The sequence below is a fragment of the Panthera onca genome, chromosome A1 (assembly GCF_046562875.1).
Source record: "Panthera onca isolate mPanOnc1 chromosome A1, mPanOnc1 haplotype 2, whole genome shotgun sequence".
NCBI classification, from domain to species: domain Eukaryota; kingdom Metazoa; phylum Chordata; class Mammalia; order Carnivora; family Felidae; genus Panthera; species Panthera onca.
Window position 1 is genome coordinate 238,977,516 of NC_138339.1, and position 13,480 is coordinate 238,990,995.

The following is a 13,480-nucleotide window of genomic DNA, read 5'->3' on the forward strand; positions in this document are numbered from 1 at the left end:
ATCGGCCCTAGTGGCTACAAGTGGCTCCTGCAAACCTAAGTCCCTGGCCCAATGGGCACCAGTAGGCCCCGGTGGTTCCAGGCAACCTCCACGGCCCCAGGTTCCCAGCCAGCTCCCCAGCCAGCTCCCACGAACCCAGGCTCCTGGCACATCCCAGCATCCGCCAGCTCCCAGGCAGCAACTTTGGCCCAATGCTTCCAATCAGCACCTGTAAACCCGGAGATAGTATGACTAGGCCTAGACACAGGATGACTACTGTGTCCTCAAGCTTTCAAGCCACCTCAGCACCAGGCTAGCTACTAGCCTCAAGCCTCCAGACCATCCCAGCACCAGGTCAACCCTCAACTGGCAGCACCATTTCCCTCCACCGGCCCAACATAAACGCACATCCACCCACGGGACTTGCTCACACCGCTGCCTCTATCCCTGCACGTTGTGCTTCTGCCAGTGTACCCCTTTCGACAGCCCGCCTTAGTCTGGATGCTGCGGGGCCCCTCCCCCAGATGACCCACGGCACCCAAAGCTTGCCCGCATGCCAGGCCCTCTGCCCTCCGCTGTGCTTCAGCAGATCTGCCCTCTCCAGTACACTCTTGGCCAGAGCCCATACAGGATGGTGCCGCAGGCCTGGTAGTGTGCAAGCAGCCCCTACAGTGGCCAGCACCACTCCAAGGTGACTTCTGCCCCGGAGACTGGGAAAAATAACCACACACACACACACCAGTCAGATGGAGGCCCCAGCCGTGGGCTGGCGGCAGACAACTGGTCCAACTGCAGGCCCTGCGAGCCGGTGAAAGCTTCTCAGGGGACAACACAGGGAAAGCGTCCTGCAGTTTGGTGCTACTGCATCTCTGGCAAATGCTTGTTCTGCCTCGACTGGAGCCCAAGGCCTCTCCAGACTGGCCCACCACACCACAAAGGCAAAGGGAGCCACTGCAGATGACTGGACCGAAGGAGAAAGTGGCTCAGCCACACAGCAGGGCACATGCATCACACACAGGAGACATTCTCTGAAGCACCAGGGTGTCGTAAACAGGGAACACTGCACGGCACGGCTTACGAGACCACTTCTTTACGAGACCAGTACTCTAGGGGTGCCTGGGTGGCTCAATAGGTTCAGTATCTGACTCTTGATTCTGGCTTAGGTCATGATCTCACAGTTTGTGAGACTGATCCCTGCATCAGGCTCTGTGCCGACAGCGCGGAGCCTGCTTGAGATTCTCTCTTTCCCTCGCTCTCTCTTCCTCTCCCCTGCTCTCTCTCTTTCTCTCAAAATAAATAAATAAACATAAAAAAAATAAGGCCAATGCTCTAAAGAACAGGGGACAGCCTGACTTTTGTCACACACTGAAACAGACACAGAGAGACAAACTGAGGAGACAGAGGAGTATGTCCCAAACAAAAGAACAGGAGAATATCACAGCAAGAGACCTAAGTGAAACAGAGGTAAATAATATGCCTGATAGAGAATTTAAAGTAATGATCATAAAGATACTCACTGGACTTGACAGAAGTGGAGGACATAAGTGAGACCCCTAATGATGAGATATAAAAGAATCAATCAGAAATGAAGAATACAATAAATGAAATTAAAAATACATTAGATAGTATAAATAGTAGGCTAGACGAGGCAGAAGAACCAATCACTGACCCTACAGGATGGAGTAAGTGAAAGTAATCAAGCTGAGCAGATGAGGAAAAAAATTTTTGCAAAAGAAGAACAGACTTAGGCAATTCAGTGATACCATCAAATGTAATAACATGACATGACAGGGATCCCAGAAAGACAAGAGAAAGCAAAGGGGACAGAAAATGTATTTGAAGAAATAGTTGAAAACTTCCAGAATCTGGAGAAGGAAACAGAAATCCAGATCCCCCAACAAAATGTAACCAAAGAAGTTCCACGCCAAGACACATAGTAATTAAAATGGCAAAAAGTAGTGAGTAAGGAAAAAATTTAAAAGCAGCAAGAGAAAAGAAGTCAGTCACCTACAAGGGAAAGCCCATAAGGCTGTCAGCAGATTTTTCAACAGAAACTTAGCAGGCCAGAAGGGAGTAGCATGATATATCCAAAGTGCTCAAAGGAAAAAATGTGCAGACAAGAACACTAGACCTAGCAAGGCTATCATTCAGAATAGAAGGAGAGATAAAGAGTTTCCCAGAAATGTTAAAGGGGACTCTTTGAGTGAAAAGACCATAAGCAAGAATAAGAAAAGTAGGAATCAAAAAAGCAATAAAAACAAGTTCTCTGTAAATATCACTCAAGGGATTCACAAAATAAAGGGACATAAAGTATGCCACCATATACCTAAAATGTAGAGAGGAGAAGAGTAAAGAATGGGTTCTGAGCCTGGATGGCTCAGTCGGTTAAGCATCCAACTCTTGATCTTAGCTTAGGTCATGATCTCATAATTCATGAGATTAAGCCCCACATCAGACTCTGCACTGACAGCATGGAGCCTGCTTGGGATCTCTCTCTCTCCCTCGTTCTCTGCCCCTCCTTGGCTTGCACTCTCTTTCTCTCTCCCCTTCTCAAAATAAATAAATAAACTTAAAAAAAAAAAAGAATGGGCTCAAATTTAAGTGACCATCAACTTAATACAGACTGCCATATGAACAAGAAGTTATATACATACCTAATGGTAACCACAAGTCAAAACTACTAACAGATATACAGAAAATAAAGAGAAGAAGTCCAAGTATATGACTAAAGAAAGCCAAGTAATCATGAAAGAAGAGAGCAAGAGAAGAAAGGAATGGAGAAAAACTGTAAAAACAACCATAAAACATGTAACAAAATGGCAATAAATACATATGTATCAATAATGACTTTGAATGTAAACAGGCTAAACACTCCAATCAAAAGACAAAGTGTGATGGAGTGAATGAGAAAACAAGACCTACCTGGACATTACACGGATCCCAGACCTACACTGCCTAGAAAGAGCCTCATTTCAGACCTAAAGACACATGTGGATTGAAAGTGAAGGGATGCACACTCAGTGGCAGCCACTGTGGAGACTGGACTTTGCTCGTTCGTGCACCTTGCTCAGCCTCTCTGCAACCATGTCTGACAAACCCAGTATGACTGAGATTGAGAAATTCAATAAGTCAAAATTGAAGAAGATAAATGCAAGAGAAAACTCCACAGCCTTCAAAAGAAACAGCTAAACAGGAGACGCTAGCAGGTGAATCATGAGGCATGCACCACCAGTATGCACTGTGCATTCCACAAGCACTGCCTTCTTATTTTACTTCTTTTAGCTGTTTAACTTTGTAAAATACAAAGAGATCGGATCAAGTTTAAATGACTGTGTTGCCCTTTCCACATCAAAGAAGAGAACTACCGACAATGAAGGCCATGCCTGCCTCTCCCATCTATCTGGCTAGCAGGGAAGGAAAAGAGTTTGCATTCTGGTAAGGAAGAAGCTGTGTAAAACAACAGTGAAATCTAGGGCATAAATCAAGCTGGTCCAAGGAATCCTGCAGGCTGTAAAATGTAGTTTAATCAGAGTGCCATTTTTTTTGCTCAAATGATTTTAATTACTGGAATGCACAATTTTTTAAATATGCAAATAAAAAGTTTCAAAACCTGAAAAGAAAAAAAAAAAAAGAAAGTGAAGAGATAGAGAAGAAGCATTTATCACTCAAATAGATGTGAAAAGAAAGCCGGGATAGCAATACTATTTATATCGGACAAAACAGATTTTAAAACAAAGATTGTAACAAAACACAAACAAGTACACTAAATAATCAATAAGGGGACAATCCAATAAGAAGATATAACAATTGTAGGGGCTCCTGGGTGGCTCAGTCGGTTAAGCGACTGACTTCGGCTCAGGTCATGATCTCATGGTCCGTGAGTTCGAGCCCCGTGTCAGGCTCTGTGCTGACAGATCAGAGCCTGGGGCCTGCTTCAGATTCTGTGTCTCCCTCTCTCTCTGACCCTCCTTCGTTCATGTTCTGTCTCTCTCTGTCTCAAAAATAAATAAACATTAAAACAAAAATTAAAAAAAAAAAGAAGATATAACAATTGTAAATATTTAGGCACCCAATGTAGAAGTACCCAAATACATAAAACAGTTAATAACAAACATAAAAAAGAAATAATTGATAGTAATTACATCAACAGACAGATCATCTAAACAGAAAATCAACAAGGAAACAATGGCTTTGAATGACACACTGGACCAGATGGACTTAACAGACATATTCATCCTAAAACAGCAGAACACACATTCTTTTCCAGTGACCTGGAACATATTCCGCAACAGATCACATATTACGCCATAAAACAGGTCTCCACAAATGCAAAAAGATCAAAGTCATTCCATGCATCTTTTCTGACCACAGTGCTATGAAATTAGAAATCAACCACAAGAAAAAAAATCTGGAAAGAACACAAATACATGCAGGTTAAATAACATGCTACTAAACAGTGAATAGGTCAAACAAGAAATCAAAGAGGAAATCAAAAACTACAGGGAGATAAATAAAAATGAAAACAAAATGATCCAAAATTTTTGGGATGAAGCAACAGAAGTTTATAAAGGGAAGTTTATAGGAATACAGACCTACCTGAAGAAAAATCTCAAATAAGCAACCTAACCTTACACCTAAAGGAGCCAAAAAAATAACAACAAACAACACCCAAAACCAGAAGAAGAAAGGAAATAATAAAGGTTAGAGCAGAAATAAATGAAATAGAAACTAAAAAAAACAAAACAAAAAAATGCACATACACACACACAAACAATAGAACAGTTCAATGAAACTAGGAGCTAGTTCTTTGAAAAGATCAATAAAACTGATAAACCTTTAGCCAGACGCCTAAGGAAAAAAAAAAAAAGAGTACTCAAACAAATTCAGAAATGAAAAAGGAGAAATAACAACCCAATACCATAGAACTACAAAGGATTAAGAGAATATCATGAAAAATCATATGCCAACAAGTTGGACAACCTAAAAGAAATGGATAAATTCATAGAAACCTGCACCTCCCAAAACCGAATCAGGAAGAAACAAAATTTGAACAGCCCAATTACCAGCAAACAAAATTGAATCAGTAATCAAAAAACTCCCAACAAACAAAGGTTCTGGACCAGATGGCTTCACGGGTGAATTCTACCAAACATTTAAAGAAGAGTTAATATCTATCCTTATCACCAACATCTATTCCAAAAAATAGAAGATGAAGGAAAATTTCCAAATTTGTTCTATGAGGTCTGCATTACCCTGATATCAAAACCAGATACAGACATCACAAAAAAAGAGAAGTACAGGCCGATACCTCTGATGAATATAGATGCAAAAATCTTCAGCAAGATATTAGCAAACCCAATCCAACAACACAGTAAAAAATCATTTAGGATGCCTGGGTGGCTCAGTTAAGCGTCTGACTTCAGGTCATGATCTTGAAGTTCGTGGGTTCAAGACCCACAATGGGCTCTGTGCCCACAGCTCGGAGCCTGGAGCCTGCTTCAGATTCTGTGCCTCCCTTTCTCTCTGTCCCTCCCCTGCTCGCACTCTGTCTCTCTCTCTCTCAAAAATAAATAAACATTAAAAAAAAAAATCATTCATCATGTTCAAGTGGAATGTATTCCTGGGTTGCAAGGATGGTTCAATATTCGCAAATCAATCAACATGATACATCACATCAAAAAGAGAAAGGATAAAAACCATGCAATCATTTCAACAGATGCAGAAAAAGCAGAGAGAAATGACCGTAATCCCCAAGATGACATTTAACACCAGGCCAGGACAGTAACCATCATACAGAAAATGGAGCAGAGAGAGAGAGATTCTGAAAGGGAGAACTCCCAAGAAAAACCTGAGTCCTCAACAGAAACAAACAATGCAAAAAAAGAGAGCCAGGCAACTGGAAATACCAATAAAAACAAAACATCATGGATCACCTGTGAAGCCTCCAGTACAAATTAAACCAGGAAGACAATGTATTCCGAGGAATCAAATGGACTCCAAATAAGAAACAGAATGGGTAAACATCTAAGAGACGATAAAAATATGCAGAAAGCATAAGTTACATCTAGGAAGGAAAAACATGAAAAGTAATTAGAAAACTAAAAAACAAAACCCAAGCTCACAGATACAGAGAACAGTCTGGTGGTTGCCAGGGTGGAAGTAGGAAGAGGGTGAAATGGATGAAGGGGCTCAACAGGTACAAATCTCTAGTTTATAAGATAAAGTAAGACATGGGATATAACACATAGCATAGTGATCATGGTTAATAATACAGTACTGCATGTTCGAAAGTTACTTAGATCTCAAAAGTTCTCATTGTAAGAAAAAAAATCGTAACTATGTACAGTGACAAATGTTAACCAGACTTATTGTGATCATTTTGCAATACACACAAATTTCAAATCATTATGTTATATACCTGAAACTGATGTAATGTTACATGTAAATTATATCACAATTAAAATAAAACAAAAACAGAAAGCAAGCAAGCTAAGACAGTAATACTTCTGTACTTGACTCTGTAACTAAGTACATGTATCTTGAATTTTTAAAGTTCTCTAAGACACAATATAGAAGAGGTCACAGACTGAGTCCATGATTGCTTGAAAGAACACAGAAAAAAGTTCCATGTGGGGTAACTTTGGGTTCAAAAGAAAGATGTTCTACCCCTTAAAGATGTTCAGAAATGAAACAAATTGAGTTGAATACCAGAAGACTCCAAGCAGAGATTAAATGGCTACCTATATGGGATGCTACAAAGGGATTCTTGTACTGGGTGGAAGATTCACTACTCATTCAGCAAATGATCTAAGACTTTTCCAACTCTTCACTTCTATTTACAAAACAGGTTACACCAGGAGACAACAGCCCCTTTACATGTGAGAGCTATTCCTCAGGATAGAAAGTTTTACTTAAGAAATGACATGCGCAATAAGGAAAACTTTTGCTTTTAGAATGCCCTATATAGATTTTGTCATATAGTATTATTTGCCTGATAAGTAGAAATAAACATTCATAATTACCCTTCTAATAAAATTTTAAAATCAATAAAAGTATGTATTATAAAAACATAGCATCCAGTTATACTGAATTTCTTCTCTCTTACCAATCATAACCTACAGCAAAAGATGTTTCAATTACAGGAGCAATGAGTTTTGCAGCTGTCATGATGTATTTTTCTGCCATAGCTTTCCTGTATCAAAGAAACAAAAAAGTATTATTTAGAAACATGGTATAGAGAGCTTGGATTTTTTTAAGTATAAACATTGTCTGTCACAGCTAACATACCATCAAAGTCTACTAGATGGTGGACAGCTATACTAGAAATCTGTCCATAAGTCAGGTTGACAACCATGGCTAGGAAATGGGACTAACAAGGCATGACTGCCTTCTGGACCAAATTTAACTTTTTTTTTAATTAAAAAAAAATGTTTTTGAATGTTTATTTATTTTTGAGAGAAAGAGAGACAGAGCATGACCGGGGGAGGGGCAGAGAGGGGGACACAGAATCCGAAGCAGGCTCCAGGCTCTGAGCTGTCAGCACAGAGCCCGACGCGGGGCTCGAACTCACGAGCCGTGAGATCATGACCTGAGCCGAAGTCGGATGCTCAACCGACTGAGCCACCCAGGCGCCCCAACTCTTTCTTTTTTTTCCAATGCATGCCGACAAATCAAAAAGAAACACTGGAGAAACACAAAGCTCTGCAGCTGAAGCTATATAACTGCACTGTCCATGGACATGAAAGGAGAGGGTAAAAATGACCACTGAAGAACAGTGTGTACGGTAAATGGTAAAACTGAATTACTACATGTCTCCATAGATTTGTCTAATCTGTACCTTTCATATAAATGGAATCATAGATATACAGTCTTTTGTGACTGCCTCCTTTATTTATCATGTTTTCAGGGTTCGTGTTTATTGTAGCATGTATTGGTCCTTCATTTCTTTTTGTGGCCAAATAATATTCCATTATATGGATAGACTATATATTCTTTATCCATTTAACAGTTGTGGACATTGGGTTGTTTCTACTTTTTGGATATTATAAATGCTGCTTCTATGAACATTTGTGTGAAGTTACTGTGTGAATGTATGCTCTAATCACCTAAGAAGAGAAACTGCTGGGTTAAGTATGAGGAACTTTTGCTGAAGAACCTTTGCAAGAACTTCCAAACTGTTTTCCAAAGCGGCTGTAGCATTTTACATTCCTGCCACCAGCATGCAAGATTTCCATTTCTCCACATCCTCACCAACATGTGCTATTATCTGTCTTTTGATTACAGTCCTACAAGTGGGTATGAATTGGTACCTGGTTGAGGTTTTGAATTGCTTTTTCCTAAGTATAGAAGTTAACACATCTTTTCAAGCGCTTACTGGGCATTTGCATACCTAGTTTGAAGAAATGTCTACTCAGATCCTTTGTATGTTTTTAATTGGGTTATTGGCCTTTTTATTATTGAGTTAGAAGAGTTCTTTTTATATTGGAGAAATAAGTCCCTTCTTGGATACATGGTTTGCAAAAATTTTCTCCCATTCAGTGGGCTTTCACTTTCTTGATGGTGTCCATTGAAGAACAAAAGTTTTAATTGTGATGAAGTCCAATTTACCTATTTTTTTTTCCTTTTGGTGTGCTTTTGGTATCGTATCTAAGAAGTCACTGCCTAACACAAGATCAGTAATAATTACTTGTCTTTTCCTAACAGTTCTAGCTCTTATAGTTAGGTCTATGATCTATTTTAAAGTAATTTTTGTGTATGGTGTGAGAGAGGCACAACTTCATTCTCTCCCATGAGGATATTCAATTGTCCCAGCACCATGCGTTGAAAAGACTATCTTTTCCCCCATCGAATTGTCCTGGCACTTTTGTTAATTATAAATACAAGAGCTTATTTCTGGACTCTCAATTCTATCCTGATTTCTATGTCTATCTTTATGCTAACTAGCATAAAGTACTACCACGCTTGATTGGGGTAGCTTTGTAGTTAGTATAAGCCCTCCAACTTGGCTTTTCATTTTTCAACCTGTTTTGGCTAGTTTGGATCCGTTATATTTCCATATGAGTTTTAGGATCAACTTGTCACTTTCTAAAAACCAATGCTCGGATTTTGATATGGATTACACTGCATCTATAAAATAATTTGGGGAGGACTGCCATCATAACATTAAGTGCCTACCCACAAAAATGGGAGGTCTTCCCATTGACCTAGCAGATCCTTCAACAAAGTCTTATAGTTTTCAGAGTATAAATTTTACATTTCATTTGTTAATATTATTCCTAATTATTTTTTATGCTACTGTAAATGCAATGACGAGTTTAATTTTGGATACTTCACTGGTAGTATATAGTATTGATGCTTATATTTTGATCTCTTACTCTGCAAGCTTGCTGAACCTACTAGTTGTAATTGTTTTTTAGTGGATTCTAAAATTTTATGTAGGATATTCCATGTGTAAGATCATGTGGTCTCTAAACAGACATAGTTTTACTTTTCTTTCCAATCTGGATGTCTCTTACTTCATTTTCTTGCCTAATTTCCATAGTTAGAACCCCTAGTGCAATGTTGAATAGAATTGGTAAGAGTGAATAATATCTTGTTTCTGTTTCCTTATCTTGTTTCTGATCTAACGGGGAAAGCATTTAGTCTTTCACCATTAAATATTATGTCAAACTGTGGGTTCTTCATAAATGTCCTTTATCAGATTGAGGAACTTCCTTTCTACTTCTAGCCTCGTGAGGTTTGTTTTGTTTGTTTAGCATCAAAGCACACTAGATTTTATCAAAAACATTTTTAAAATTTATTTATTTAAATTCAAGTTAGTTAACATACCGTGTAGTATTGGTTTCAGGCGTAGAATTTAGTGATTCATCACTTACATACGACACCCAGTGCTCATCCAAACAAATGTCCTCCTTAATGCCCGTCACCCATTTAGCCCAGCCCCCCCCCCCCCCCCCCCCCCCCAGCAACCCTCAGTTTGTTTTTAAGAGTCTCTAAAGGTTTGCCTCCTTCTGGTTGTTTTTTTTTTTTTTTTTTTTTTTTTTTTTTAAGTTTATTTCTTTTGAGAGAGCGAGGGAGTGAGAGCACATGCACAAGCAGGGGACGGGCAGCAAGAGGGAGAAGGAGAGAATCCCAAGCAGGGATTCCCAATGAAGGGCTTGAACTCACAAGCCATGAGATCATAACCCGAGTGGAAATCAAGAGTCGGATGCTCAACCGACTGAGCCACCCAGGCGCTCCTGTTTTTATTTTTCCTTCCCTTCACTTCTGTTTACCTGTTTTATTTCCTAAATTCCACACAAATGAAATCATATTTGTCTTTCTCTGACTGACTTATTTTGCTTGGCATAATACACTCTAGTTCCATCCACATTGCTGCAAATGGCAAGATTTCATTCTTTTTTATCTTCTTTATCCGTTCTTCAGTCGATAAACATTAGGTTCTTTCCATAATTTGGCTAATTGTTGATAGCACTGCTATAAACACTGGGGTGCAGGTGCCCCTTCAAATCAGCATTTCTGTATCCTTTAGATAAATGCCTAGTAGTGCAATTGCTACCCTAAGCGGCAGTTCTACTTCACATTTTTTGAGGAACCTCCATACTGTTTTCCAGAGTGGCTGCACCAATTTGCATTCCCACCAACAGCACAAAAGTGTTCCCCTTTCTCTGCATCCTCACCAACATCTGTTATTTCCTGAGTTAATTTTAGCCATTCTCACAGGTGTGAGGTGGCATCTCATTGGGGTTTTGTGTTTCCCTGATGATGAGTGATCTTGAGCATCTTTTCATGTGTTTGTTAGCCATCTGGACGTCTTCTTTGGAAAAGTGTTCATTCGTGTCTTTGGTTCATTTCTTGACGGGATTATTTGTTTTTTGGGTGTTGAGTTTGGTAAGTTCTTTATAGATTTTTGATACTAACCCTGTATCTGGCGTGTCTAATATCTTCTCCCATATTCTTGCTAATATCTTCTCCCATTCCGTCAGTTGCCTTTTAGTTTTGTTGGTTTCCTTCACTGTGCAGAAGCTTTTTCAACTTTTTAAAAATTTATTTGAAGAGAGAGAGAGAGTTTGTACACATGTGGAGGAGAGGCAGAGAGAAAGACAGAGAGAGAATCCCAAGCAGGCTCAGTGTTGTCAGCACAGCATCCCATGTAAGGCTTGATCTCACAACTGTGAGATCATGACCTGAGCAGAAACCAAGAGTCGGATGTTTAACTGAATGAGCCACCCAGGTGCCTCCAGAAGCTTTTTATCTTGATGAGGTCCCAGTAGTTCATTTTCCCTTGCCTCCAGAGACAGGTCTAGTAGAAGTTGCTGCAGCCAAAGTCAAAGAGATTGTTGCCTTGTTTTCTCCTGTAGGATTTTGATGGTTTCCTGTCTCACATTTAGGTCTTTCATCCATTTTAAATTTATTTTTGTCTATGGTGTAAGAAAGTGGTCCAGATTCATTCTTCTGCAGGTCGCTGTCCAGTTTTCCCAACATCATTTGCTGAAGATACTCCACTGGATATTCTTTCTTGCTTTGTCAAAGATTAATTGGCCATACATTGTAGTCCATTTCTGGGTTCTCTATTCTGTTCCACTGACCTATATGCATCTGTTTTTGTGCCAGTACCATACTGTCTTGATGATTACAGGTTTGTAATGCAATTTGAAGTCCAGAATTGTGATGCCTCCAGTTTGCGTTTTCTTTTTCAACATAACTTTGGCTATTTGGTGTCTTTTTTGGTTCCATACAAATTTTAGGTTTGTTCTAGCTACGTGAAGAATGCTGGTGTTTCTGTGACAGGGATTGCATTGAATGTGTAGATTGCATTTGGTAGTATAGACAATTTAACAATATTTGTTCTTCCGATCCATGAGCATGGGATGTCTCCCCATTTCTTTGTGTCTTCTTTCTTATACAAGCTTTCTATAGTTTTTAGTGTGCAGATCTTTTACCTCTTTGGTTAGGTTTATTCCTAGGTATTCTATGGCTTTTGGTGCAATTGTAAATGGGATCGATTCCTTGGTTTCTCTTTCTGCTGCTTCATTATTGGTGTACAGAAGTGCAACTGATTTTCGTACGTTGATTTTATATTCTGCAGTTTTGCTGAATTCATGTCTCAATTCTAGGAGTCTTTTGGGTTTTCCACATAGAGTATCATGTCATCTGTCAAGAGTGAAAGTTTGACTTCTTTCTTGCCGATTTGTATGCCTTTTCTTTTTGTTGTCTGATTGCCGAGGCTAGGACTTCCAGGACTATGTTAAACAACAGTGGTGACAGCAGACATCCTTGTTGTGTTCCTGACCTGAGGGGGGAAGCTATCAGTTCTTCCCTACTGAGGATATTATCTGAGGGTCTTTCATATATAGGCGTTAGAATGTTGAGATATATTCCTTCTATCCCTACCTTCTTGAGGGTTTTTATCCAGAATGGATGCTGTATTTTGTCAAATGCTTTTTCTGCATCTACTGAGAGGATCATATGGTTCTTATCCTTTATTAATGTGGTATATATCACATTGATTGATTTGCAAATATTGAACCAGCCCCGTAGCCCAGGAATAAATCCCACATGATCTTTTTCTTTGGTTTAAACTGAGATGATGTGGTTTTGTCCTCTATTCTATTGACATCCTTTATTATACTCATTGTTTTTTAGATCTGTTGTTTCCTTTTTTTTTTTTTTTGTCTTATTTTGGTATCAGGGGAATACTAGCCCCATAAAATGAACTATCTTCTGGAAGAAACTGTATAGAACTGATGTTAATTCCTAGAACTCCCTAGTAAAACCATATGGGCCTGGAGATCTCTTTTTGGGGTGTTTCAAAATTACAAATTAAATCACATTAGGTGAGTTGTGGTCATTTGTGTTTTTCCAGAGAGTGGTCCCATTCTGTCCAAGCTGTCAACTTTATGGGTACAGGGTTGCTTGTAGTATTCCCTTATTATCTTTTTTGGTGTCTGCTAAGTCTGTAGAGATAGCTCCTGTTTTGTTCCTGATACTGGTAATTTGTGTCTTCTCTATTTTTTGTCAGTTTTGCTGTAAGTTTCTCAATTTTATTGATCTATTCAAAGAATCAGCTCTGTGTTTCATTGATATTTCTTTTTTTCAATGTTAATGATTTCTGTTATTATTTCTTCCTTTGGCTGATTTTGCTTTTCTTTTTCTAGTTTATTAATCTGACAGCTTAGAGTATTAATTTAAGGCTTTTCCACTATCATTCTAATTGCTTTCCCTTAGGTGTTGTTTTTCTTTGTCTTCTTTCAAGCCTTTTTATCTTTAATTTTCAGAAGTTTAATCATAATGTATCTTCACATGGATTTCCTTGGGTTTACTCTTTTTGGTATTAATCATTTTTTTGTATTGTATATTTATTCTCTCGTCAAATTTGGGGAATTTTATCAGCCACTATTTCTTTAGCCCAATCTCTTTCTCCTCTCCATCCAAGACACAGATACTGCGAATGGCAGGTCTTTTGTTATAGTCCCAGATATCACTTAGGCTCTCTTCATTT

General features: G+C 39.0%; 1 protein-coding gene and 1 pseudogene across 7 annotated transcripts in view; one reads left to right on the forward strand and one right to left on the reverse strand.

Annotated features, from left to right (window-relative positions):
• Window positions 1-13,480, reverse strand: part of IFT88 (intraflagellar transport 88) — a 131,086-nt gene that overhangs the window by 76,818 nt on the left and 40,788 nt on the right. For all 7 annotated transcript variants that reach the window (XM_060637581.3, XM_078448587.2, XM_060637580.3 and 4 more), the window contains one exon: window positions 7,085-7,171. In XM_060637581.3, the coding sequence (XP_060493564.1) occupies window positions 7,085-7,171 (87 nt within the window). The remainder of the gene's footprint in view (window positions 1-7,084; window positions 7,172-13,480) is intronic.
• On the forward strand, window positions 3,034-3,596 carry LOC132682299 (thymosin beta-4-like; annotated as a pseudogene).